The 27,820-nt window shown below is 51.0% G+C and overlaps 1 protein-coding gene across 2 annotated transcripts in view; it reads left to right on the top strand.

The window, feature by feature from the left end:
- Positions 1-27,820, top strand: part of FAM13A (family with sequence similarity 13 member A) — a 96,534-nt gene that overhangs the window by 65,720 nt on the left and 2,994 nt on the right. For both annotated transcript variants that reach the window (XM_056111234.1, XM_056111235.1), the window contains 9 exons: positions 2,956-3,169; positions 3,847-3,985; positions 4,881-4,962; positions 5,960-6,180; positions 6,751-6,834; positions 13,559-13,654; positions 14,762-14,845; positions 23,410-23,606; positions 24,329-24,430. In XM_056111234.1, coding sequence (XP_055967209.1) covers positions 2,956-3,169; positions 3,847-3,985; positions 4,881-4,962; positions 5,960-6,180; positions 6,751-6,834; positions 13,559-13,654; positions 14,762-14,845; positions 23,410-23,606; positions 24,329-24,430 — 1,219 coding nt within the window. The remainder of the gene's footprint in view (positions 1-2,955; positions 3,170-3,846; positions 3,986-4,880; positions 4,963-5,959; positions 6,181-6,750; positions 6,835-13,558; positions 13,655-14,761; positions 14,846-23,409; positions 23,607-24,328; positions 24,431-27,820) is intronic.

The following is a 27,820-nucleotide window of genomic DNA, read 5'->3' on the forward strand; positions in this document are numbered from 1 at the left end:
TGGCTCTGTGCTCAGTAATTACTCCTGGTGGTGTACAGGAAACCGTGTAGGATGCTGAAATCAAACCCAGGTCAACTGCATGCCAGGCCAGCACCCTGCCCACTGTCCTAGTTCTCCAGACCAGCTTGAGGTTAAGTTTTGATGAGCAGAATGACGGGCCAGCACACCTGCCTGCCAGTCGCAGCATCAGGCTTCGTTTCATCCTCTGTCCTGGACCAGCTAGCTAGCCTGTCCCCTTGCTGGTGCTCCGTTGCCTCTCTGCATGCAGAATAATTGTTGGAGCCCCCGGGAGAAAACTGCTTGCTGTCCTACTACGTGCAAAAGACGCACCGTATTCCATTTAATAATTCCCATCTTCTGCAGCTTAACACTTTGGATTATTTTTTAGGGGTTTCTTTCCACTCACCTCTTAATCTGTTTCCACTCTTTGATGCTACAGTTCCTTGCCCTTAGGAGAAGCTTGCTGTGAACGTTAGTACAAATGACGAGACAATTCTTGTTCACCTCCAGGCTCAGCCGCCATTTCTATCAACAAAATTCTGTGCCACTTTTTGAGGATTTCTCGGTGGGGGGAAAAAAACCTGCCTTTAACATGACTTTTTTTTAATATTTATGTTTTCATCTGTGTTCCCAAATTACTTGATTTTCTTTAAATTTTGAGAATGTACGCAGTTAATTCCCTGTGAAGTTCTTTTTAAATAAGTCTCTGCTTTCCTTGCCCACGGTACTGTGGGGTCCTCAAACATTACCAGCCATCCTTGTGACTGAATTTCTGGCTTATTCTGAACGGAAACACAGTCCTGAAGTCTGGAGATTTGGTTTCTAGGCTTAATTGATGAGGGATTTGCTCTTCAGTTCTCTGGATTTCAGTTTTCGCGTGTGTAATTCGTGGGGGTGAATCAGTTAATCTCAAACCCAACTACATTTAGCATCACTTGGGCAACTTTTAAACGTGTGTGTGTGTGTGTGTGTGTGTGTGTGTGTGTGTGTGTGTGTGTTGCAGTCTGGGCTGTCCCCTGAAACACTGTTTAATCTCCTTCTGTGGCCCCAATTTGCAGCAAGGATGAAAAAGTAGCTGATTAGATGATGTTGTTAGTTTCACCCACTCTAAGATCTGTGATTATAATGTGGTCTTTTAAAAATAAAATGCTGAGTGATCAAATATTTAAGGGGAAATTTTGTGCAATTTAGTATGATAGCTGAAGAGAAAACTGTTTTATGAGTCAGATTCTGGAATTCCATAATTTAAGATCATGGAACTCTAGACTTGTTTAAATTATAGTAATTCATAATTGATTTAAAGGGTTCCTTAAAAAAAATAGAGGATATTGGAAATAAAACACTTTCAACCATCTGAGGTTTATCTTTAAAATCTTTTAGATAGAATTTTGGTTAGGTAGAACCCACAACCTTGTACGTATGTGGCGTGTTTTCTACTTAACACTTACATCCCCAAGCCCAGGACAGGACTTGGATTTTCTTTTCTTTTTTGGTCACACCTGGTCATGCTCAGAGATTACTCCTGGCCCTGCACTCAGGACTCACTCCTGGTGGTCACAGGGGACTGTACAGGGTGACGGGGACCGTACAGGTCCACAGAACAGTGGCCAGTGCCAACTCCCAATAACCGTGCTCTCACATCATTCCTGGGATTGGTTGTCCTGGTGAAGAACAGATGACCCACAATGCCGAAGAACTCCCTCTTTTTTCCCTTGTTTTCTTTTGTCTGTTTATTTTATTTGGGGTTCACACCCAGTGGTGGTCAGGGCTTACTCCTGGATCTGCACTCAGAAGTCACTCAGCAGAGGCAGAGGCAGAGAAGAGAGACTGGTGTGGATGAAGAGAGGATTAGAATAAACTGTGACTAAGACCAACCAGTCTGGCCCTCGTTCCTTCCTTTGCCTGCCCATCGCCATCGACCTCTCCGGGGTGGGGGGAAGAAGGGTGAGACTACCGAACGCGGGCGGCGGGAGAGATAGAGCCACCGCCACTGTGTGCTGTGCCCCTTCCTGAGTTTACACACTGGTGGGCTCGAGAGACCCTATGGGGTGCCAGGGTCCAACCCAGGTCAGCCGTGTGCAGGGCAAATGCCCTACCCACTGGGCTGTCACTCCGGGCCCCTCTCCTTGTTAATGATACCCTCCATTGAGAGAGACCTTGTCAGCGAACAGAATGTTGCCTCCTTCAACACTGTTCTTAAGGCAGCCCTTAGAAATTCTCTTTTGAAAGCAAGGGAAGATGGAGGTTTTGTTTATTTTGTTTTTTTGTTTTAAGTGATGATGGTTTCTAACTGTTAATGTCATAGAAATGATCACTCTGGAAAAGAGCTGAGTGTTGAAGTAAGTAAAGGGATATGCATGATAGCCTTTCAATACCTGTATTGGAAACTATAATGTTCAAATGTTCAGAGAGAGAGAGAGAGAGAGAGAGAAGGAAAGTGCCTGCCATCGAGGCCAATGGGGTAAGGGCTGGGAGGGAAACTGAGAACACTTGTGGTGGAAAATGTGCACTGTTGAAGGGACAGGTGTTGGAACATTGTATGACTGGAGCCCTGTCATGAACAACCTTGTAACTGTGTCACTGTGGCTGTCCGATAAGTGAGTGATGTCATTCCAAGCAGGGCATCGTCATCTAAACCTTCCGAGCAGAGCTTCCAGATTTAACTCCCAGCACTGCTTATGGTCCCCCAAGCCTGCCCAGGGTAACCCCTGACATCCTTAGGGGTGGCCCCAAAACCAATCCCACACAGACACACACAACAAAGATGTGAGCCCTTCTGCTGTTAGAATTCGATGCCTGGGAAACCACCCATGACAGTATCATAAATAACAGAAACTCGATTTAAAACAATTATTTTTGTAAAGACAGCCCTTGCAGATCTCCGGGACGGGCACCTCTCGTGCTCCCTAGAGGAAGTCTGACACATGTCCCCCTTCCCTGTCCTTCTCCCCCCAGAGCCAGCACCCACCGTACCTTCCTGGCAGCCGGAGACCGGGTCCACGGACGACGCGCGCCTGTCCCCGCAGCCCGGGCGCCTGATCCGGCAGCTGCTGGACGAAGACAGCGACCCCCTGGTCTCCCCCCGCTTCTACGCCTACGGGCAGAGTGCACAGTACCTGGACGACACGGAGGTGGCACCTTCCCCGCCCAATTCCCACTCCTTCATGCGGTACGTCATCGTGTCCTCGGAACCAAAGGCTGGCAGGGTGCTGACAGCGTGTCTGTCTTGACTTTTTGTTCTCCGGTGTACCCCGTGGAGGTCCTTCCAGGGAGGGGGGGTGTTTGGGGGACCCTGCGGTGTCCGGGAGTAGGCGTGGGCTTCCTCCCTGCAAAGCCCGCACCGGCCCTTGGGCTGTCTCTGCCCGAGACCGAATCACTCTTGGCCGTTCTGAGTCTATCCAGCAACAGTTTAAGAATTCCATACCCTCGCGTGCACCTTCGGGTGAACAGCAGTGGCAACTCATGTGGAATTTCCACTCGCACCTCCTCTTTTTGGGTGGGGGGAGGGGTTGGCTCACACCCTGCAGTGCCCGGGGATGAGGCTGGCTCTGCACCTAGCAGTCACCCCTGGTGGGCTCAGGGGACCCTGTGGGATGCCCGGGGTTGAACCTGGACCAACAGGTGCAAGGCCAGCGCCCTCCCTGCCGCACTATTGCTCTGGCTCCACGCGGCTCCTTTTGGAAGCTTCTTCCCATCCGAGGCACCCCTGTGAGCTCAGCGTCTGCAGCTGTGAGCCGAGGCTGGAGAGTCCCCCCCAAGCGCAGGACACAGTGACTCCAGCGAGTCCAGCTCCCCTGCCACTCCCCCAGTGCCCGCAGGAAAGTGACCCGGGCTTTGACTTGGCAGGCGCCGCAGCTCCTCCCTGGGCTCCTACGATGACGAGCAGGAAGACCTGACGCCCGCCCAGCTCACGCGGAGAATCCAGAGCCTCAAGAAGAAGATCCGCAAGTTTGAAGACAGATTCGAAGAGGAGCGGAAATACAGGGTAAGCGGCCGGCACGGCGGCCCCAAGGAGCGGTGGGGACGAGGGCACCCCTTGGGGAATCTCCAGCTCAAACGCCGCAAAACCGGAGGTAGTACTAACCCTCCACAGGCCTCCGAACATGCGTCTGCATCTTTATTACACCCGTCTCCTTCCTGATAGATCGAGTGTTTTATTCTTTGCTTTGAACATGTGAGAGAGCAGGAATAGGGGCAAATGGCCAAATGAAGTCTTTTGTTTGGCTTAGACTGAACTCAGGATTTTCTCCTCAATGCCATTAGTACTGACCTCATTCGGCTCGCAACCGTATTCTTCGTTTTTCTCTCAAGAGTGGCAAAAAGGCATTTTTCAAGGGAGGTGCAGCGTAAAACGGCTTTTTATTCATCTTTCTGTTCTGTTAGTCTGACAGCTAGAACCTTCCAAATAAGGCAAACAGCCTCTCAGAGAAAGTCCTGATCGTAGAAATCTAACATGGGGGCTTTAATTCTTGGAAAGCATCAAAAGTAACCAGAATGAGGGCTGGAGAGATAGCACAGTGGGTAAGGCATTTTTGCCTTGCACGCGGCCGACCCAGGTTCGATTCCCAGCATCCCCTATGGTCCCCTGAGCGCCACCAGGAGTGATTCCTGAGTGCAGATTCAGGAATAACCCCTGTGCATTGTCGGGTGTGACCCAAAAAGCAATAAATAAATAAATAAATAAATAAAAATAAAAATAACCAGAATGTAAGGTAGGAGCATGGAATCGTCCTTGCGACATCTGCTCGGATCAGGGTTGGTTCCTTGTTGCAGGGACATTCAGTCATTCCTTCCCCCAAAAACAGGGTGGTCCCAACTCCTCTTTTTGCCTGTTTTTGCTTGATTTCCAACACTCCAGTCATTGTCATCCCCTTTTCCAGCCTTCCCACAGTGACAAAGCGGCCAACCCAGAGGTTCTGAAGTGGACGAATGACCTTGCCAAATTCAGGAAGCAGCTTAAAGGTGGGTAGATCACTCGGGCTGTGGCTCTGCCGGAGAGACAGGGACAGACTCAGCGTTTGTGGGCGCCCGCAGGCCAAATCCTGCTGCAAAACTTCTCGAGGAAAGATGTGTTTCTGGCCCCAGCTTCCCAGATCTCTGTGTCCTCGCTGACTTCCTCCTGCCTGCCAGGGTTTCCGTCGCGGGCAGCCCAGATCAGCCAAGATGCAAATTCTGCAGCATTTCTTCATTTCCCTAAATCACCAAAGGAAGGAGGATGATGTCAGCGTCATCGCTGACAATGTGTTTAACCCAAGGCTTCGGCTGTTGCGGTGTCAGGGGGAAAACACACAGACCAAAACTGAATCGGGAAAGGGTTGGAGCTCCTTCCAAGGAGCCCGCTGTCTGTGCGGAGACGGGTGTGTGTTAGTGAGGAAGCAGAAAACACAGTGAGGATAATCAGGAAGGAGGTAATCCCCGCCTCTTCTTGATTCCTCTTTCTTTGCTTGATTTCAAAATACTTCAGCCATAGTCTGGCCCAGCAGAAAAAGTTGGCCAGTGGTTGGGTGTTGCTCGGACAGTACATGCCTTTGAAGACTAAGGGAGAGGCCTGGGTGCAGACCACCGGCAAGAGCCCAGGCTCCATTTCATAGTCCCCTGAAGAGACCCCCAAGCACAGAGCATGCCAAGTATGGCCCCCAGTCCCAAAATCAATCAATCAACTCTAAGGGATCGGTAGAGGAAGGTATCTGTCACCTGTCGAGAAGAGCAATCAGCCGGTGAAACTGAGGCATGGGTGTACATATTTATTTCAAGGGCTCCTGGGATCCCGGGTTCGGGAGAGAGCCTCTTTGGTCTGATCATCCCGGGCTTTATGTCATAACCCTGGGGTCGGAGCTCATATTATAGTTAGCTACTTTCTGACAAACAGGTCAAGCAGTGACATCATAGGAGAGAAAGCTCTCTGGGCCTGGCGCCCACCCGTAACTCATGTATCCTCCACCCAAATCTTTCCGACCAGACTCAAAGCTGAAGATCTCCGAGGAGGAGCTGGCCCCCAAGATGCGGCAGCGCAGTAACACGCTTCCCAAGAGTTTCGGCTCCCAGCTGGAGAAGGAAGAGGAGAAGAAGCAGGAGCTGGTGGATAAAGCCATAAAGCCGACCGTGGAGGCCACGCTGGAATGTATCCAGAGGAAGCTGCAGGAGAAGCGGGCCGAGAGCAGCCGTCCCGAGGACATCAAGGTGGGCTGACCGCGGAGGCGTCCAGTCGGGGCAGGAGGGCTGGCAGAGGGACACCCGTTAGCCCTCCCCCGTCCTCATTTCACGCGCTCAGAGGTCTGAAGCAGTGGGTGGACACCAGCATGCCTCACTGACCAGACTTGGGTTTTCTCACCACGAGTTAAAAGCCAAAACCCACCGGAGCCTGTAGAACAAACATGGTCAGGCTTGTGGGCCATCGGTGACTCCGAGGCAGGAGGATTAGAGAGAAACCTTTAGACTGTGTCATCCCTGACTCCAGCCATTGCTTGGGCCAATAAGTAAGCACCGACTGGCCCATAGGCTCACTAACTCAGTGTCCCGCATGCCGCTGTGGCCAGCTGGGAGACCCCACAGGCAGCCACGGTTGTGCTGGGCCGGTGGTGTTCCCTGCAGAGGTCAGGAAGCCCGTGCCTGACTTGAGGACTCCTGGGCAGGGACCAGTGGGAACTGTCGGATGGAAATTCTTCCCACACTTCCTTTAGGAATTGTGCCTCAATCCAGACTCACGGAATGTTCCCCCTCTTTCTTTCCTCTCTCCTTGCGTGTCTGTAGGATATGACCAAAGCCCAGATTGCAAACGAGAAGGTGGCACTGCAGAAAGCACTGTTGTACTACGAGAGTGTCCACGGCCGACCGGTAGGTCAATGCATCTCCTTTCCTCTTTGAGACACGGGATGGATCTAGGTTCCGTATTCTTGCCTAGAAGCAAACATAGTTAAGAGTGCACTGTATTTATTTATTTTTATTTTTCTATCACGATCACGATCATCCTGTTGATCGTCGATTGCCTCGAGCAGGCACCAGTAACGTTTCCTTCATCCTAGCCGTGAGATTTTAAAAAGTGCCATATTCTCATAGGCTCTTTCAGAGTTAGGAGAATGAGACCCATCATTGTTACTGGTATTTGGCATGTTGGGTACGCCACGGGGAGTTTGCCAGACTCTGCCGTGTGGGCTGGTTACATTCGATAGCCTGCCAGGTTGTCCAAAGTAAGAATGAGATAATAAGGTGTTGCATGGCCGCATATGTGGCCACGCACTTCCAGGAGCTGGGTTTCATAGTCTCTGGGTCTTGGCCATTGATGGGATTACACGGCGCCAGGGGGCCAGTTGGTGGGTGTGACCGCTGCCTACTGGAAGATGGAGGATCTGGGTGGAGGATGCTCAGCCCCAATTTGAGCAGGCTTGGAGATCTCAGCCCCAGGACCCACATGCCTTTGTCCCTCTGCCAGTACCTTCATGCAGGGGAGAGTGGTCTCAGCATGGTGGTGGCTGGTTCTGGAGATCTTTGGCTGCCGGAGCCCTGGTCAGGGTGGGGAGGGAAACTCAACCCGCCCCCCTCCAAGGGGCCCCAGCGAGGACAGCCAGACGTGGGGGCAGGAAACTCTGCGCTGTTCTCTTCCGGGAGCTGGGTTTTATATTTTTTATATTTATATATATTTTATATTTATATTTTTCTATATATTTTTAAAATTTTTTATTAATTCACCATGAGGTACAGTAAAAAAAAAAATTTCATGTTTGAACTTCGATCATACGTACGGTCATCAAACACCCATCCATCCCTTCACCAGTGCACATTTTCCACCACCAAAATCCCCAATATACACCCCCCACCCCCATTCCACTCCTCCCCCCCTCCGTGTGGCAGACAATTTGCAAAATATTCTTTCTCTACTTTAGTTACCTTTGATATTTCGAGATCAGTCCTACCACCCCTCATAATTGCCCAAAATGCAATTGCTAGACAGTGTGTTTTGTGTTGCGTGTTATGGGTATAATACAATGTTGCGTGGCCACAAGAGCAGCCGTGAGCTATAGGACTTCTAAGATTTTAATAATTAGGGTCTGAAGAAATTGCTGCTGTAAGTTGTGTGGGTCTGAGATTGTTCGTGTGTCTCTGGATGGTGGCCACGTGGGAGCTGAAGTAGATGGTGGCCAGATGTGGCATCATCTCGGTGTCCCATCAGGGCAGGGGGAAGGAGGGGCACTTTATTTTTATTTGTTTGCTTTTGCTTCATTTGGGGACCACACTTAGCTAATACTCAGGGCGAACTCCTGACTCTGTGCTCAGGAATCACTCCTGGCAAACTCCAGGGACCGAATGGGACGTCAAGGATCGCACCCAGTTGGCCCTGAGCAAAGAAAGTGAAGGAAGTGCCCGACCTGCCATTCTTTCATACTCTCACTCCATACTTTCATCATAATTCCGCTTCCCGGAAGTATACACGGAGAGGAAAAGTTTCCCCTGATTTCCGACTCCAAATTCCTAAGGAAAATTCGTTTCTAGGTCAGATTTCATCCCTGATTCTAGGGGAGATGTTGGACGAGCCCAGGCTGGCAGGCGGATCCCTGCGTGCGCTGGGTGCCTGTCTGAGCCTGGCCTGGCCCTGCCCCCATCAGCACCAGCTCCCCGGCACCCCCCATCCCTGCTGGCGGTCACTCCATCCTCAAGGGTGGTTGCGACCCGTGTTTGGAGAGAAACTCCAGCTGCCGTTCAAAACCCCCGGTGCGAAGAATGTGGAATATGCCCTCTGCCGTGTCATAACACAGGAAACGTTTGCAGTGGTTTGTTCATCGTGTTTGTTGAATGCTTGTGGTCGGTTCTGACAGATCTGGGCCAGAGCGGGTTACGACTTCAGCTGTCCTTGAAGGGACGGGCCGTAGCCTCGCCAGCCACACTTCCTAACCTTTTGAAAATTCAGAATATTCTCCAGGAGCCAGCAAATGCTTGTGGAAGGATTTTCCTAGAGCCAAAAGCATACTCTCTTTCCAGCCTTCGCCGCAGCTAAATAATGGACTCGTCCTTTCATAAAGAGGCACTTTTTTTTCCCCATTTTAATTTTTTTTTGGTTTTGGGTTACTCCTGGCAGTGCTCCCGGCTTACTCCTGGCTCTGTGCTCAGGGGACCATTTGTGGTACAGGGATCAAGCTGAGGTCAGCAGCGTGCAGGGAATGCACTTTAAACCATGTCTTGCCTGAACATAGGCACGTTTGAAAGAAGCTTCCAGAACCATATGCTCGATGCCAACACCTCTGAGAGTGAGGATTCTCGAGTTGGTTCACCTAATGGCGACCCTGCTCTCCACAGCTCATGTGGCCCTTGACAGCTGACCTGTCTACAGAGTGTCCCCCGTGGGATTTTGCTTCTGAATCTATCAGGTTTAAGTTCAGAACCAACAAACAGGAAAAGTTGGAGCGGAGGATGATTGATTTTTTTTTTTTTTTTTTGGCCTGTCCCTGCAGTGGAAAAACACTGTCGCTCTGGGATAATGGTCATGTTGGAATCCAAGTTGGGGTTTGGCTTTTTTCAAGGCAGTGAATCAAATACTAAGCGCACCAGAGATCAAATACATTGTGCAACTTTGTCCTTCTCTGTTGGTGGATCAGAACTGGCAGAGGTGGAGCCTCGAACGCAGGGAAAATCCCTTCTCCCCTGGGCGCTCGGGGCCTAAGGTGACTCCTCTCTGCCCCGGGCGGGGCCCCTGGGTGGCCTGAGTGCTGGCTCCAGAGAGCTGGTGCATCTGTGAGGATTCGGTGGAGACATCCCGGCCGCACCTCCCGGGCTCCTCGCTCTGTTTCCTTCCAATCTGGCCCAGCCTGTCGGGAGCTGGTGTGCCCTGCTCTGTCTCTCTGCCACGGCGCCTTCTCCTCTGGCCACATACAGACACACACACATAAACGCGCACACACACACACACACACAGACACACACGTGTGCACAGACACACACACACGGACACACACACACATGCACACACTCACAGACATGCACAGAGACACACACACAGATGCTCACACACAGACACTCAAACATGCACATACACACGCGCGTATACACAGACACACAGTACACACAGACACACAGAGAGACACACACAGACATGCACACACACATGCACACAAACACAGGCAAACACAGAGACACACACACATGCACACACACTCAGACACACAGGCACACACACGTACACAAACACGCGTACACACACAGACACAAACGTGCGCGCACACACACATGCGCGCACACACACACACACACACACACGCAGAGCGCCTGTGTTGGTGGCCTCGTCAGGACCCAGAGCCCAGCACCCGGGGAGTCAGGCAGCCCCTCTGGGCTATGTGTAGGTGGGTCGCCGTGTGTGGGCCGGTCGTCATGGCATCTGGGTGGTGTCACCCCCAGGGCCTCCAGGAAGCCTGGCTGGGCGCTGGATGGGCCTGCTGAGGTTCTGGCCGGCCCCACGGCTGCCTGGGGTGGAATCAGGAGGAAGAGCCGCAGTTCTACCCCTGAGTCCTGGGCGTCGGGAATGCCTGTCTTTAGCCTGCCTGTCGCTTCATCTCCTCCCTTTACATGCATGGAGAACCCCTTTGGGGAACCAGGTTCTGTTGGGAAACCCAGGTTCTGTTGGGAGGACCAGGTTCTGTGGGGGGACCCAGGTTCTGTTGGGAAACCCAGGTTCTGTTGGGGGACCCAGGTTCTGTGGGGGGACCTAGGTTCTGTTGGGCAACCCAGGTTCTGTTGGGGGACTCAGGTTCTGTGGGGGGACCTAGGTTCTGTGGGGCAACCCAGGTTCTGTTAGGCGACCAGGTCCTGTTGGGGGACCCAGGTTCTGTGGGGGGACCTAGGTTCTGTTGGGCAACCCAGGTTCTGTTGGGTGACCAGGTTCTGTTGGGGGACTCAGGTTCTGTTGGAGGACTCAGGTTCTGTTGGGGGACTCAGGTTCTGTGGGGGGACCCAGGTTCTGTTGGGAAACCCAGGTTCTGTTGGGGGACCCAGGTTCTGTGGGGGGACCTAGGTTCTGTTGGGCAACCCAGGTTCTGTTGGGCGATCAGGTTCTGTTGGGGGACTCAGGTTCTGTGGGGGGACCTAGGTTCTGTGGGGCAACCCAGGTTCTGTTGGGGGACCCAGGTTCTGTGGGGGGACCTAGGTTCTGTTGGGCAACCCAGGTTCTGTTGGGCGACCAGGTCCTGTTGGGGGACCTAGGTTCTGTGGGGCAACCCAGGTTCTGTTGGGCGACCAGGTCCTGTTGGGGGACCTAGGTTCTGTGGGGCAACCCAGGTTCTGTTGGGCGACCAGGTCCTGTTGGGGGACCTAGGTTCTGTGGGGCAACCCAGGTTCTGTTGGGCGACCAGGTTCTGTTGGGGGACTCAGGTTCTGTGGGGGGACCTAGGTTCTGGTTTCTCACGGGGCAAGGGACTACAACTGGAGATGTTGTTGGTGTTCTGACTTTGGGCCACACCCAGTGTTGCTCAGGGGTCTCCCCTGGTGGGACTTTCGGGACCACCAAGGCGCGGGAGGGGTCGCCTGGCCAGGCACCCTGTCCGCGGCCCCGGGTCCCCCCTCTGGAAAGCCGGGGTCAGAGCCTGGCAGCCCTGCCTGCCTCTCGCTGCTCCCGCTCCTCCCGGCAGCCCGCAGCCTGGCCCAGACTGCTCACTTCTGGGTCCTGGCCTGCAGTGTGGACCTGGGCTTGTCAGTCCACGGGCGGTGCTCTCAGAAGACAGGCCTGGGCACCCCTCGCCCACGTTCAGCGTGTCTCCAAACCCCCGTTTCTGGAGACGTAGGTGCCGAAAGTCCCCAGATCTGGGCTCGCTCGGTGTGTTCTGGTGCAAAAGAGCAGCCAACTTCAACCCCAGGGCCCTTGCATCTCTGGCCTGGGAGGAGGCAGAGGCCCGACAGCGAGAGCTGGTGGAAGGCCCAGGGGCTAGCTGCGGAGGTGGAGGGGCAGGTTCGTTCCTGCCGCCGCCCTGGGGTCCCGCCTTTATTTTGCTCTTCCCGATTTGATGAACTTGGCGTATCCAGAGACGCTGTAGCTGTGTGAAGGGTTGCTTGGATGCGTGATACACTGTGGTCACTGTTGTCCCCCTGCTTTCCACGTCCACTGCTCACAGTGTCACTACTCCCAACTCTCTCTACTTCAGTATTCATTACAAATGTGTACACTTTCTTTTTTTTTTTCTTTTTGGGTCACACCCGGCGATGCTCAGGGATTACTCCTGGCTTTTGCACTCAGGAATCACTCCCGGTGGTGCTCAGGGGACCCTATGGGATGCTGGGAATCGAACCCAGGTCGGCCACGTGCAAGGCAAACGCCCTCCCGGCTGTGCTATCGCTCCAGCCCCCAAAGGTGTACACTTAAGCACCACGACCCATCCGCCCCCCGGGACCCCTAGCTTCTATATGGAACCACTGTTGGACGTGGTTTCTTATTTTTGACTTTTTCATCAGTTGAGGCTCTGAGGTTGACAAAACTGTTGGTGATGTTTCCTACACACAATATACCACCTATCACACACCACACCTATCACGGAGGAGCCCAGCTCCCTCCCCCAGGGGCCCCACCCCCACACACAGACTCAGTGGTGTGGATCAGTTCTCCTGTGTCAGGCTGTCTCAGCCCTTTGCCGCTCCCTTGCGGTTATCTTTGAGTCCCGTATGAGAGGGATCGCTCTGGATCTAGCTTGCCCCGGCTGACCGACTTCACTCGGCACGATCGCCCTGGTTTCAGCCACGCGGTGGCAAATGGCATGCTGTTTCTCTCTCAAAGCTGCGTAGTATTCCGTGGTTATGTTGTGTGTGTGTGGTTTTGTTTGTTTGTATGTTTGTTTGTTTTGAGTGGTTTGCCTCCTCTTGGGAACCCTCATGGGAGGAGGAGCACACAGTTCTTAGCGTTGTTTGACTCATCTCACTTGGCAGGATGAGCCCACGGCTCGGCCATGTTGCTTACATCGGCAGCACGTTCTCCTTTGTCTTGGCTGAATAATGTTCCCTTGGAGTGCAGACCAGACCCCATCTTTTCATCCCTGTAAGTGCCAATGAGCATCTCCATGGCCTCCCTGTTGTGGCTTGTGCACCAGAGCTGTGATGAACTGGAGGTGGCCAGAATCCATTCTTTAAGCAGTTGTGATCCATGCTAGATAACAATTCCAAATCAGCCCGGGCAGTATGTTGGTGGATGTTCCTTAAGCACCTGTTATTTGCCAGAAACTGCCCTTAAAAATACAATTTGATGGAAAGAGAAAGAAAGAGAGAGATGTTTTAAAAACTCGATTCTCAGGTCTGTAGTAGTAAAACCACGGGCTTTCTTCCACCTTACCTTGGGGACCAGCCCCTGTCTGAGAATCCTTTGGCCGAGGAGCTTGCTGGAGGCCCAGACAGCGGGTGGGAGAGGGGGGGATGACTGTGGCAGACGCAGCCCGCAGCCCGTGAGCTGCAGCTTAGCATGTGTTTGGTGGATTCCTTTGACACTGACTGCGGTCTCGAGAGAATGGTGATGTCACTGGACCGTCTGCGTGACCCCTCCCAACGCCGAGCATGCCCCTACGGCCGGTGGCTCAGTTCTCTTTCTGCTGCCTTCCAGGTGACCAAGAATGAACGTCAGGTGATGAAGCCACTGTATGACCGGTACCGGCTGGTCAAGCAGATCCTGTCCCGTGTCAACTCCGTCCCCATCATCGTGAGTGTCCTTCCGTGCGCCTGGCTGATCGCGGTCTCGCTCGATGCTTGCTTGCTTTCTTTCTTTCTTTCTTTCTTTCTTTCTTTATTTATTTATTTATTTTTGTTTTGTTTTGGGGTCATACCCGGCGATGCTCACAGATTTCTCGTGGCTCTGCACTCAGGGATCACTCTGGGAGAGCTCGGGAGATCCCGCGTCGGGCAGGGATGGGACCTGGTGCAGCCACACACATGCACGCCGAGGGCCTCCCCCGTCCCAATTTCTCCAGCCCCAGGATGCATGAACAGGCATGAACAGCAGCAGGGTGTCTCTGTGCGGCTGAGGGGTCCATACCTGGCTTGGTTTCCGGAAGCTGCGGGGCCTGAGGGGAGGGAAGCTGGGCAGGACGCGGCCCTCAGTCCCTGATGCCCTGGGTCTCGGGTCACCTCCTTGACTTGACTGTGAACCCTGGGGGAGGTGGAACTCGGAAGAGGACAGTGTTAGGGTTAGGGTTCGGGTTAGGGTTGGGTTGGAGTTAGGGTTAGAGTTCGGGTTCAGGTTTGGGTTAGGGTAAGGGTTAGGGTTAGGGGTTAGGGTAAGGGTTAGGGTTAGGGTTAGGGTTAGGGGTTAGGGTTAAGGTCTGGTAATGGTTTGTGTTTTGTGTTTGGGTTAAGGTTAGGGGTTAGGGTTCAGGTTTGGGTTCGGGAGGAAGGGTTCAGGTTAGGGTTTGGGTTAGGGAGGAAGGGTTCAGGTTAGGGTTCGGGTTAGGATAAGGGTCAGGGTTAGGGGTTAGGGTTAGAGTCACAGTTAGGTGTTATGGTTAATAGGTTAGGTAGGGTAATGGTTCGGGTTTGGGTTTTGGGTTCGGATTAGGGGTTAGGGTTAGTGTAAGGTAAGGATTCAAGTTCGGGTTCAGGTCATGAGTTCGGGTTAGGTATTAGGGGTTAGGGTTAAGGTTCAGGTTAGGGTTAGGGTTAGGGTTAGGGTTAGCGTAGGGTATGGGTTAGGGTTCGGGTTCGTCTTCAGGTTAGGGTTTCAGGTTAGGGGTTAGGGTTAGAGGTTCCGGGGCGGGTGGAATCTGGGAGGGGCTCATGGTCTCACCTGCTTGTTCCCGGTCGCCCACCGCAGGGTTCTCCCTCCACCAAGCGGAGAAGCCCCTTGCTGCAGCCCATCATCGAGGGCGAGACCGCCTCCTTCTTCAAGGAGATCAAGGTAAGACCATTTCCTCAGACCCGGAAATGCAGGGGGTGGCCTCGCCCTCCCGGGGAAACTTCCTTGTTGATTTGGGGTTTGGGGTTGGGTTTGGGTAACAGCCAGCCGCGCTCATGGGTTATTCTTGATGGAGGGGGGAGTCGGGGATGGAACCCAGGCAGCCACATGCAAGGCAGATGCCCCACCCACTGTTCTTACCGTCACTCTGCGCCCCCCACCTTCTCAGAACGCTCCCCAAATCTGCAGACACTTCTGCTGTTGTCCTAGAACTGTTTTTTTTTCCTTCCTAACCGTCCCCAACTGGCTTTGCCTCTTACTGTTGTGTTAGCTTTTCTTTTGCTTTCAAGGAAAGCACGAATCTTTTGTTTATTGCTTCTTCCTTTGTTTCACATTGAAAAACAAAAATTTGGATTTGTTTTGTCTTCGCCAGCTGGGAATTGGGTTTTGACTGCTTCCTAGTTTTGTTAAATTAACTCATGAGGTTTCTTTTTAGGGGAAAAAAAAAAACACTTGTTCACGGGGCTAGAGAGAGCAGTAAAATAGAGATCAGGCCACTTGCCGTGCATGCAACCAAGCCGGTTTGAATCCTGGCCGGTCCCCGAGCACTGCAGGGTGTGGCCTCGGTCCCCCCCACCCCAGGGCTCATCTACTGACAAAGACAGTGTATTCGGGACCCAGAGAAATCATTCTTCCCCACCCTCTCCCTTGCTAGGACTCTCCCTCCTCTCCCCTGCACTCCCGTGAATGCACCCCGTGTTCTTGCTCCTGAGTGGCTGCCCGTACAAGGGTCCTCCCGGCCTCACTGGGGTCCTCTGAGCAAACTTTAACAACCCAGGAACCTCAGAGACGATCAGATGCTGTCGTGGTGACTGGGGTCCGGCCCTCAACCATGTCGTTAGAAGTGTTACAATGACTCGTCACTGTCACTTTCCTCCCGTTGTTCATCGATTTGCTCGAGCGGGCCCAGTAACATTGTGAGACTTGTTGTTACTGTGTTTGGCATCTCGAATATGTCATGGGTAGCTTGCCAGGCTTTGCCGTTTGGGCGAAAGGGGCAGAGGAATTGAACTCAGGTCGGCCGTGTCGGCCACATGCAAGGCAAATGTGCCCTACCCGCTGTGCTATCGCTCCAGCCCAGAAAGACTTGAGACGTTCTAAAGACGTTCCAGGTGATCCAATAAGAAGGGCAGTGTGAGACTCTCTGGCCTAGCGCAGGACCCCTTCGCTCCATCATCATCAAGGACTCTGCAGATAATCCGATAGTCCGAGGCCCCTTTGGCTAGGAGGAGAAATAGTGATGAAAAAAATCAAAAACAATCCTTTTTTTTTTTTCTGGAGAGTAGCATGCTGAGTGGAATAGTCAGAGGGAGAGGAACTACTCAGAATGGTCGCTTTCATGTGTGGGATGCAAAGGTGCTTTGTAGGGGAATATCAAATGCCCAGAGACAAGAAAATGAAGAGCAGGAGAACTGGTAGGAAGGTCGGCACTGGCGCAGGGGTGAGGGGGTAAGTTAGGGAAGGGAACACGAGGACTGTGGGGGAGGGAAGAGTACCTGGGGGGTGGGGGGAAACTGGGGACATTGAGGAAGGGGAGTGGGCACTGGTGCAGGGATTGGTGTTGGAACAATGTAGTCCTGACACTAAATCACAGATATCTTTGTAACTTTGTGATTCACGAAGATTCCACTTTTTAACATAGTGAAAAAAGAATACAGTAAAATTCCTTTTTCTTTCTTTCTTTCTTCCTTCCTTCCTTTCTTTCTTTCTTTCTCTTAAGAATCAATCTTAAATAGTTAAATGCCAAAGGGGTGGGTAAAACCTACAGCAAAAAGTGAGTTTTCATTTGTAGGATATAAAATAACATAGTATGAGATTAACACCCAAGGACAGTAGAGACAAGGGCCAGGAAGATTGCTCTTTGGTTGACAGCCTGCCTCATGAGCTGGGGGAGAAGGCGGCTAGGATGGAGAAGGAGTCACTAAGTCAGCGATGGCTGGACGGATCGCTCGGGGTGGGAGGTGTGTGCTGAAAGTAGATAACGGACCAAACGTGATAACCTGTCAGCATCTGTATTGCAACCCATAATGCCCCAAAGTAGAGAGAGAGAGAGAGAGAGAGAGAGAGAGTATGGGGAATATTCTCTGCCATAGAGGCAGGGGAAGGGCTGGGATGGGGGGCGTATACTGGGGACATTGGTGGTGGGGAATGTGCACTGGTAGAGGGATGGGTGTTCGATCATTGTGTGACTGAAACTCAATCATGAAAGCTTTGTAACTGTATCTCATGGTGATTCAATTACAAAAATATAAGAATAACAACAGCAAAAAAGTGAGTTTTAAGAGATTCACTTGCTGGGGCCAGAGAGATAGTCTAGGGGTTAGAGCACAGCTGACCCGGTTCAGTTCTCTGCACCTGTCCTCAGCAGCACCACAGGACTCACTCCTCAGCACAGAGCCAGGAATCGCCCCTGAGCACTAAAATACACAAAGTAAATAGAAATAGTCTTAGTTGTTCTCTCGCCTGTCAGGGTCGCTTACCTAACGCAGTAAGGAATGTTCATTTCAGAAATCGGGGACCGCCCCCCGGGGGTCATGGCCAGAATTTCTCATTTTCCTGCTTGGTTCTTGTTATTTTTAACTTTAGTAAGAGACCGGGGGCTAAAAGTCTGATTATTTATTTGTGCCTTTCCTTATCTCTCAGCTAAAAAAAAAAAAAAACACCTCATATGCCAAATTTTAAGGTATTAGGCAATCATTTGTCTTGTTAATCGTGTTATTTTAGCTAGAACTTGCTTTAGAAAAGTACTCTCGACATAAGAGTTATGCCAGTATCCTATTTTCAGAGTAAAAATCAGCTGTTTTCTTGCAAGATGGTGTTGTGGAAAGAAGAGCAGTTATGTCTGGCTGTTATACGCAATAATTAAATCACTGTAATTGAAGAAATGTGAGGAATCGTGAGTGTCAAATTAACACATTTCTCTTAGAAGTATGTGATAGAGTTGTTACTTGACTTAATGTGTCCTTTAACACGTTCAAAATCTGACCTTCTCGATTGCCTCATTAACGGATGGAAGCTACACCAAAGATGCCTTTCTTAAGAGGGCACTAGGAGCGGGGAACGCTCTCAAAGGACTGGCGTACGTGCCTGGGATGTGGGAACTCCAGGCTCCGGAATGACCCCTGAACCCAAGCTGAGAGCCCCTTGCTGTTCTCAGCTCTGCCACCCCCCCAGAAAAGCAGTGAGCAAAAAAGCAAAGAAGGGAACGCTCTCCCCAGTCTGGTCCCAGAGCTTCGTTCGTTTTTCCATGAGAGTGTTTTGGCCTCTGCTTCTGCGGGGCCAGCTGCTGGTCAGAACCGCAGAGCGTTTTTGCAATGATGACATTGGCTTGGTCAATACTGTTGCCTTTTGGTTCATTTTGTTCCAGTTGGCCGGGATGGTTAGCAAGTTTGGGATTGTTGTACCGACTCTTGGCAGTTGGGAGACAATTTAGAAAGCCGTGTGGGTACAAATAAGAAGATTAGATCCAAGTGGTTTCTACAAAAAAAAAAAACCATCCTTCGTTGGAAATACTTTTGGGGAGTTATGGAAAATAGAGCCAGCTCAAGTTCTGAAGTCCGGGTTCTGCCAACCCCCCAAATCCTAGAAATCAGCGTGTCCACTTTCCCAACTCAGGTGAGGTTACCTGCCGGAAGGGCCCGAGAGATGGCAAAGGGGTGGGCTCTTACCTGCATGCAGGTGCCCCAGCAACGCGTCAGGTTCCCTGAGTACCACCGGGTGTGTTCCGGCCACCCCCAGATAGTGTCCCCTAAAACTCATCAGAACAGGGACACTGTTCCGAGGAGGGCGTTCGGTCTTTAAGCATGAACGGCAGTGGGGAGCGTCCGTTCTCTCCTGACAAGAGAGAAGTTTCAATAACAGCTGAAAACATACACTAGAGAAATCTGGTCTTTTCATTTGTGTTTTGTTTTGGGTCACACCTGCCGTACTCAGGGCTTACTCCTAACTCCGCACTCAGGAATCTCAGGAATCGCCTGGGCGGAGCTCAGGTACCTTATGGGGTACTTAGGGCCAATTCTGGGTCGGTCAAGTGCAAGTCAAAGGCCTTCCCCACTCACTGTATTGTTTCTCTAGCCCCAGCCATCGCTTTTTATGCTAAAATACAATGCCAGGGGCTGGAGCGACAGTACAACGGGTAGAGCATTTGCCTTGTACGCGGCCGACCTGGGTTCAATCCCCGGCATCCCATAGGATCCCCCGAGCACCACCAGGAGTAATTCTTGAGTGCAGAGCCAGGAATAACCCCTGAGCATCGCTGGGTGTGATCCCAAAAGCAAAACGAATAAATTAAATTAAATGCAATGTCATTGTAAAATCTGTCATTTTGGAAGGTGTGAGCTTCCTAACTAAAGCATCACAGTTGGAGGCTATTAAACTGGTGAGATTGATGGATGGCCATAACCCCCTTCACCCTGGGCTGCATCGCCCTCTGGGATGGTTGAGACTCAGCCCGACGCACATCACATGTTCACGGTCCCCACCCAGGCTGTCTCCAAAGGTTCCTCCTCCTGCTGCCCCCTGGCAGTTCTCTGTGGCCCTGCTCCATCTCACACCAGACTGACAGACACTCAGGGGCTGAGCTAAGGCTCCGCTCACAGAGCCCGCGTGAGGGAGGCCCCGGGTTCAGTCCCCAGCACCGACCGCTCCACCCCCAGATGCAGCCCCGAGTCCAGCAGGCCAGGACAGGGACCGACAACAGCTGGCCTTGGCCCAAGCGACTCCCGCATGTTTGTTTGACCCAGAGTCTGGCTAGCTGGCACCCTCAGCAACCCGGCAGCTGCATCCTGTGAGCCTGCAGTTCCCTCCTTCTCGTTTGCCCCCGTGCCTCACTAAGAACTCTTTTGTGGACAAGACAGTGTTTATAATGTTCTGTTTTCTGGGACTGGAATTGCTTCTGCCGAGACGCTGACTTCATTAAGGCCAGCTTCTCCTTTGTAGCTGGATTTATGGTCTGCCTGGGCCTTCTGCACTCCCTCGGTTATTGTGTTAGGGCTGAATTGCTCGGCCGCCTTGCAGACACTCACTCAGCGCCCAGTACTCGGGCAGGAGGCCTCTCCCGCAGGGCTTCTGGCTGGGAAGGGCCCGCGCTCGCTCCCCCTCCCTCCGCTCAGCGCCAGCGTGGGCCGGCTCCGCACACACAGGCTCTGCACACACAGGCTACACACACACACACACACACACACACACACAGGCTCGGCACACACAGGCTCGGCACACACAGGCTCCACACACACAGGCTCCACACACACAGGCTCCACACACACACACACACACACACACACACACAGGCTTGGCACACACAGGCTCCACACACACAGGCTCCACACACACAGGCTCCACACACACAGACTCCACACACACACACACACACACACACACACACACAGGCTCGGCACACACAGGCTCAACACACACACAGGCTCTGCACACACACACAGGCTTCGCACACACACACAGGCTTGGCACACACAGGCTCCACACACACACACAGGCTTGGCACACACAGGCTCAACACACACAGGCTCAACACACACAGGCCCGGCACACACAGGCTCCGCACACACAGGCTCCACACACACACACACACACACACACACACACAGGCTCCACACACACAGGCTCCCCACACACACACACACACACACACACACACACACACGCTCCACACACACAGGCTCCACACACACACACACACACAGGCTTGGTACACACAGGCTCCGCACACACACACACACACACACACAGAGGCTTTCTCGACACACACAGGCTCTGCACACACAGGCTCGGCTCCTTTGGCTGAAAACCCCAGAGGTTAGAATTTTTCTGTTCCTCTTACAAAAAAAGAAACGTTTCAATTATTCATTCAAAAGTCAATTGTAGTCTCTAGACTTTAAACTGTGTTTAATCATTTACACTGAGAACATTCATAAAGAAGCGCTCACTCCCCGCAGACCCGGCAAGAACGTGGCAGTTAGGAGGCCCCGGTAGAAAAATCTGGAAGAGCGGCCTCATTCTTGCCCATGTTCCCTTCATTCCTTCCTGACAGTACTTTTGCTGTCGTTGTTGTCTAATGGCAGGGAGGGCTGTTTATTTACTCGCATTATTTCTCTTCAGAATGAGTACTATTTTTTTTCTTTTAAATTTTATTGAATTACCATGAGACACAGTTACCAAGCTTTTATGTTTTGAGTTTCAGTCATGCAATGATGGAACACCCATCCCTCCACCAGTGCACATTCTTCACCACCACTGTCCCCAGTATGCCCCCCCCCAATCCCAGTTCTCCCCCTGCCTCTATAGCACTGTCCTCCGGTTGTTCATTGATTTGCTGGGCTCTAGCAATAGCACAGCTGGTAGGGCGTTTGCCTTGCACACGGCCGACCCAGGTTCGATTCCTCTGTTCCTCTTGGAGACCCTGGCAAGCTACCGAGAGTATCCCACCAGCACGGCAGAGCCTGGCAAGCTCCCTGTGCTGTATTCGATATGCCAAACACAGTAACAAGTCTCACAACGGAAACGTTACTGGTGCCCCCTGCCTCTATGGCAGACAATTTCCCCAATGCTCTCTTTCTACTTTTGGGCATTATGTTTTGCCCGAATTTTCCCACCACCATTCAAGCTCACCTGCCAGGGGCAGACACTAGATAATTTATTTTCCATTGTTCATTTTGAATGTCATGAGAGTTTATGTGACCGCAAAGCAGCCATGCACTTCTGGAATCCTGCATTGTAAATGGTTGCGTTCCAGAGACATTCTGGAGGGCACTGATCCATTTTGGGATTCAGTTGCACCTCTCTGGACGAGAGCTATTGGTGTGCTAAGATGGCACCCAGAGGCACATTGTGCAGGTGACAGCCAGGCCAACAAGTGGTCAGGGAGCCAGGGAGGAACAGCCTGGGTCCTCTGTAGCCATGCAGCCTGGATATTTAGTCCTGGTACCCGCATACCTGGACCTTGCTTGTGGGAGCTCTTGGATGTCAGGATTCCATCTGGAGTAGGCGGGGAGACTGCACCTGCTCTGTCTGGGGTGCTCAGGACTTACTTCTGGCTCTCCTGGCCCTGGTGATATTGGCTCAGTGTGGGACCCAGAGAGATCTCCAGTGCTGTGGTGTCATCTGAGAATGTTGCTGTGTCTCTGAGAATGAATATTATTAAACAGACCAAACTTTATGTTAAGAAAAGTTCACCGCATGCCGTGCATATATTTCTGTTGGACCCACGATAACTGAGTCTGGTTTGCTACCTGAAATTTCTTAGTTTACCATGAAAATCTGATTTTATAGTTCCTTTTGTGACTGGAGTTGTACCTAACATTTTAACCAGTGTTTCATTTTTTTAAAAAACAAAATATTGGTATGTTCTCTTCAAGCCTAACTATACATTTCAATTTTTTCTTAAAATATTTAAGACTCTACTATTATTTTTTCTTAGATTTGCATAGTTTTCCCTTCACTTTAAATTGACACTAGGAAAACCTAATTAAAATATATCATCAAGAGAGACAGAATATCTTACTTTCCTTAGAACCTGAGATGGTGAAAAGTAATCAGGGCCCCTGGAAGCTCCTTGAAACCAGCTTAGGAGTGTCATAATTCCATCCATGGGAAGATAACTGTTTTGAGCTCTTTAAAAATTGCTGAAAATCTGCTGCATCAACCAGCCACAAAATGGTTTATACCTTTTTTTCTAAACTCTTAGGTCAAAATTTTTTATTGTTTCGTTTCTGAAAATGCCCCTAGGTTAATTAAGAAATGTTTTTCTGAAAACGCAAGTAATAGAACCTGAGAGCAGTAACACTGAGCTGGGAATTGTTCGAGTCTGCCTTTATTTTACTTAGGGAAAGAATTGTAATGTTTTTGCTTCTGATTGGAGGTTATTCCCAGTGGTGCTCAGGACTTATTTCTGGCTCTGCGCTCAGGAATCAGTCCTGGCTCAGGGAACTGGACCATGTGGGCTGCCAGGGATCGAACTCAGATCAGCTTCGATGAAGGCAGCTGCCCTACCCACCTTTCTACTACTCCTCTCCGGCCCTGGAATTATCATGGTTGTTCCTCTCTTCCTGCAGCCTTCCCGAGCAGGAACTGTGATCCCCTGGGATGTGTATTGCAGTTCTGGAGTCTATCCTGGGGTTTTTGGTCTTTTCTTTTTGTTTTTCTTTCTTGGGTCACACCCGGTGATGCTCAGGGGTTACTCCTGGCTTTGCACTCAGGAATTACTCTTGGCTGTGCTTGGGGGACCATATGGGATGATGAGGAACAAACCCGGGTCAGCCGCGTGCCGGGCAAACGCCCTCCCTGCTGTGCTATCACTCCAGCCCCTATCCTCGTTTTGAGTCTGTGTACTGTGGGGTGGCTCAAGCCAATCCTAGGGCCATAACATACAGTCTTGTCTAGCCGCAAGTGGAAGGCAAACGAGGTGGCAGAGGAGAATTAAGTGGTTGCCCAGTAGAATTCGGCACAAAAGAGCCTCCGAAAGCCATGGGTTATTGAGCTGTTTTTCTCACCAGGAGGAAGAGGAGGCTTCCGAGGATGATAGCACCGCAAGACCAGACTTCATGATCACTCTGAAAACTGAGTTTGGAGCACGCTGCTTTTTGGACCAATTTGAAGATGATGCTGATGGATTTATTTCCCCAATGGATGACAAACTGCCACCAAGATGCAGCCAGGACACTGGGCTTTCAAACCTCCACGCTGCTCCGATGTATGTCCGAGTTGGTGTTAGGAGTGGAGCAATTTAGGGGAAAATCGCTTCCTTACAGGGACTGGAGTCATAGTGCAGTGGGTGGGGTGTCTGCCTTGATACAGCTGATCGATGATTGATCCCTGGATTGGTCCCCATGTGGTCCCCTGAGCACAGCCAGAGTGATTCCCTAAGCACCGACCAAATAAGCCCTGAGCACCACCGGGTGTGGCCGAAAAACAAAACAAGTTCTTAAGACTGTTTTGGCCTTCATATATTAAACAAATTAGCCTATGAAACACATGTAGCTTAATTGTGATGATTCTATGTTGAGAAAACAGAATTTTTTTTTTCCCACTTTGCCTCCGTTTCGGGGATATGATCCACCCTGTATCATTCGGGAGGCGCTTCTGTGCTCTTAACCAATCAGAAGGCGTCTGTAACTGGCATCTGTGCTCTTAACCAATCAGAAGGCGTCTGTAAGTGGCATCTGCACGCTTAACCAATCAGAAGTCCCAGCGCTGCAGCCGCTGCTCTACAGGGATAGAAAACATCTATTTCTGCCTGCTGGCTTGTAGCCCGCCCAGCACGAGTTGCCCTCTGGTGCTTCCCCCTTTCCCACAGGCGATTGGAATAGCCATAGGCAATAGATTTGCCTTTTCCACATCCCCCAGCCTAGGTGCACATCCTGCTGACAGTAATTCCCATCTCCTTCCCTTTTTTTTCCCCCTTGTCCTCTTTAGACCAGAACTCTTGGAACACCTTCAGGAAATGAGAGAAGAAAAAAAGAGGATTCGAAAGAAACTACGTGATTTTGAAGACAGTTTTTTCCGGCAGCACGGCAGGTAATGGGGATTTTTTTTTTAATTTTCCCTTTTGCCCCTCTGCCTTGTTTCCAGTGGGAGCTGACCGCTGCCCGCTCAGCGGGTCCTCTTGACCCGGGTGGTACCTGGACCATGAGTTGCCCCAGCCGCTGAGCTCTGTGTGGGTCTTCAGGAGGAGATGCTCCCTGGATGGTATTCAGGACCCCTGCACACTCAGATGCCTTTATAAAGTCACCTGAATGGCTTGAAGCTGTTTCCAGAGGGGAAGGGTAGGAGTGGGGAAGAGAGAGAGAGAGACAGAGAGACAGAGAGAGTTTTAAAAAAAAGCAGAACTGGGGAGATAATAGAGTGAGGAAGATGCTTGCCTTGCTGACCCAGGTTCAACAACCCCACATGGTCCCCATGCACTTCCCGGAGTGATCCCTGAGCACAGCTGGGTGTGGCCCTCACACAAACAAAACACAGAAGCAGAAATAAAGACAGGACTCCCCAAGCATCACCAGGAGTGAACCTTGAGCATAGAGAGAACCAGAAATTGGGCGTGAGCACTGCCAGGCGTGGCTCCAAACCGCCACCCCACTACACCCCATCCCACCCCCCCAAAAAACGAAAGAAAGAGAAAGGAACTTTTGCTTTTCAGTTTAAAAGCAAAATTAATAGTTGTTGGGCCCGAGCAGGAGTGCCGCAGGTAGGGTGCTGGCCTTGCCCCCAGCCAAGCTGCTCCATCCCTGTACCACCTCTGGTCCCTGAGCACCACCGGGAGTGATCCCCGAGCACCGTGGGGTGTGGCCCCCAAAAGCCAGAACAAAACAGAAAATATAAGTCGTCAAATTTGAATGAAAAAGATACGGAAAGCAGGGCTGGAGCGACAGCACAGCGAGTAGGGTGTTTTGCCTTGCACGCGGCCGACCCGGGTTCGATTCCCAGCATCCCATAAGGTCCCCCGAGCACCGCCAGGCGTGATTCCTGAGTGCAGAGCCAGGAGGAACCCCTGAGCATCGCCAGGTGTGACCCAAAAAGAAAAAAAAAAGATACAGGAAGCATGGGCCTACCTGGTTCATGGATCCTTTCCCTGGTGACTCTGCAAACATGTCAGTCCCTTCGTAGCCAGTAGACCCCAGAGAGTTCTCCCTGTCACCTGGCTGCACACGGGTGTTACCATTGCCAGGTAGAGGGAAGCTGCAGGCAGTGGATTTGCCTTTCTTGTCCTGGAGTTAGGTTTTATTAACTTAACTAAAATTAATTTTATTTCTTTTTTAAAATTGGCTTTTTTGGGTCACACCCAGCTATGCCCAGGGGTTACTGCTGGCTCAGATTTACTGGTCACTGGTTACTCAAATTTACTCCTGGCGGTGCTCGAAGGACCATATGGGATGCCCAGGATCAAACCCAGATCGGCTGCATGCAAGGCAAACGCCCTACCTGCTGTACTCTCTGTCCAGCCCCAGTTAGTTTTATTTCAATTAATATTGTTTTGGCAACATAAACATAGCATCTCTGCAAGCCCCCTTTTATACTTTTCAAACATAAATAAAGCACCGTGAAAATTAACCTCGGTATTTAAAGCGCACTGGACGGGTTAGACATTTGCCTTGCATGCAGCAGACCCGGGTTCAATCCGACATCCCAGATAGTGCCCTGATCATCGCCAGATGTGACCCCCCATTTTTTTTTTAAAGTGCGCTTGAGAAATTTCAGTTATTGTATAATTTTATGTATATCTGCTTTGAATCTACATCTGTGCTATAAGGCTGTTCTTAAGATTCCGACCTTTTCTATAAATAGTTACTGTCCATTTTCTATGCATTTAGGACATTTAGGAAATACAGATGAGCAGATAAAAGAATTTACCTTTGAGTAATAATTATACTCAAAGATAAATCAGAATTAATTTTTTGTTCGATCATTTTTTCCTCGATTTCTTTTTCTAAGCACAGTTTTGGTTTATCTCATCAGTCTCATGCTATCCCCTTCCCCAAATTTTTTTCTTTTTTTTTTGTATCTTAATATTTTCGAGTTGCTGGTACGCACCCCCTTTCTTTCTTTTTTACTTTCTTTTTTAATTTTATTTTTTGGCTTTTTGGGTCATACCCAGCAATGCTCAGGGGTTCCTCCTGGCTCTTTGCTCAGGAATTGCTCCTGGCAGTGCTTGGGGGACCATATGGGATGCCGGAGATCGAACCCAGGTCGGCCACGTTCAAGGCAAATGCTCTACCTGCTATATTGTTCGGGCCCCTGGGCACCCCTTTCATACCTTGTGTGGAGCTTACACCTTATGAACATTAGGATCAGAGGGCTGAAATCAGTTCTAAGATATAAATCAACACAGAATAAATACTATGCTGTTTGTTTTATAGTTATGATGTACCTAAAATCAGGTTTGTGCTAGAATAAAGATGAGTGATTAATTTTTTTTTCTCCCCTTCTCTTTGTTGTTGTTGCTGTTGCTGTATGGGTTGGACACACACACACACACACACACACACACAAACACATTTGCTGTGCTTTCCTATTTGGTTGTGGAAGTTACACCTGTTAGTGGTGATGCTTTCGGACAGTCCGTGCGTGTCTGGTTTGTGCGTGCGTAGTGTGCTGTGCTGGAAACTGCATTATTGTGATTCTGCCCTTCCCCACATATCTCATGTTTTGTTTGGGTTAATTTTAGTCGGGGGGCCACACCGAGCTGTGTTCAGGGCTTAGTGCTGGCTTTGCACTCAGGGATCACTCCTGGCGGGCTTGCGGGACCATTCGGGGTACCAGGGATCTGAACCCAGCCAGTCACATACACGGCAAGCACCCGAGAAGCTGGGCTGCCTCTCCAGTCCTCTCAGACTCGTGCTTCAATAAGCAGGAAGCAGGCCTGATTCAGCGCTCAGGAGACAGAGCCTGACTTCCCATCCCACTGTCACCTGTGAAGTGTCAGGAACCACTTCTGAAAGTTCTCCAGAGGGTCATAGAGACGCTGACCACAGGATACCCGGCACATCGCTTGAGCTGTGCTACCCACCCATTTAATATTTGTGCCTATAAAAAGTATGCACCAAACCTTACTCAGGACATGGGCCAGACTTACTGGGAGCTTGTGAGCCAGTTTGCTGAATTCCAAGACGAGTTTTCTAATCAGGAGGAGGAAGAACTCTTTTGGAAAAACTGCAGGTTGCTTACCAGAAATGCAGAGGGGTAATATAAAAATGAGGAAGTCTTCTGTCTGGGCAGAGTTACTCCCGAGAGGCCCCCGGTGCCCACTGCTGCCCACCCGCAGAAGGCCCTTCTGTTCCTCAGTCTCGCAGATCCTTCGAGGGGAGACGAGAACGTCTCACCCTGGGCCTCCTTGGCGCGGCTCCTTCTGGCTGGTCTGAACCAGCTCCAGCTTTGAGATCATGCGGTGCTTGTCAGCAGAGATTCCAGGGG

The sequence above is a fragment of the Sorex fumeus genome, unplaced genomic scaffold (assembly GCF_029834395.1).
Source record: "Sorex fumeus unplaced genomic scaffold, SorFum_2.1 ptg000013l, whole genome shotgun sequence".
Classification (NCBI taxonomy): Eukaryota; Metazoa; Chordata; class Mammalia; order Eulipotyphla; family Soricidae; genus Sorex; species Sorex fumeus.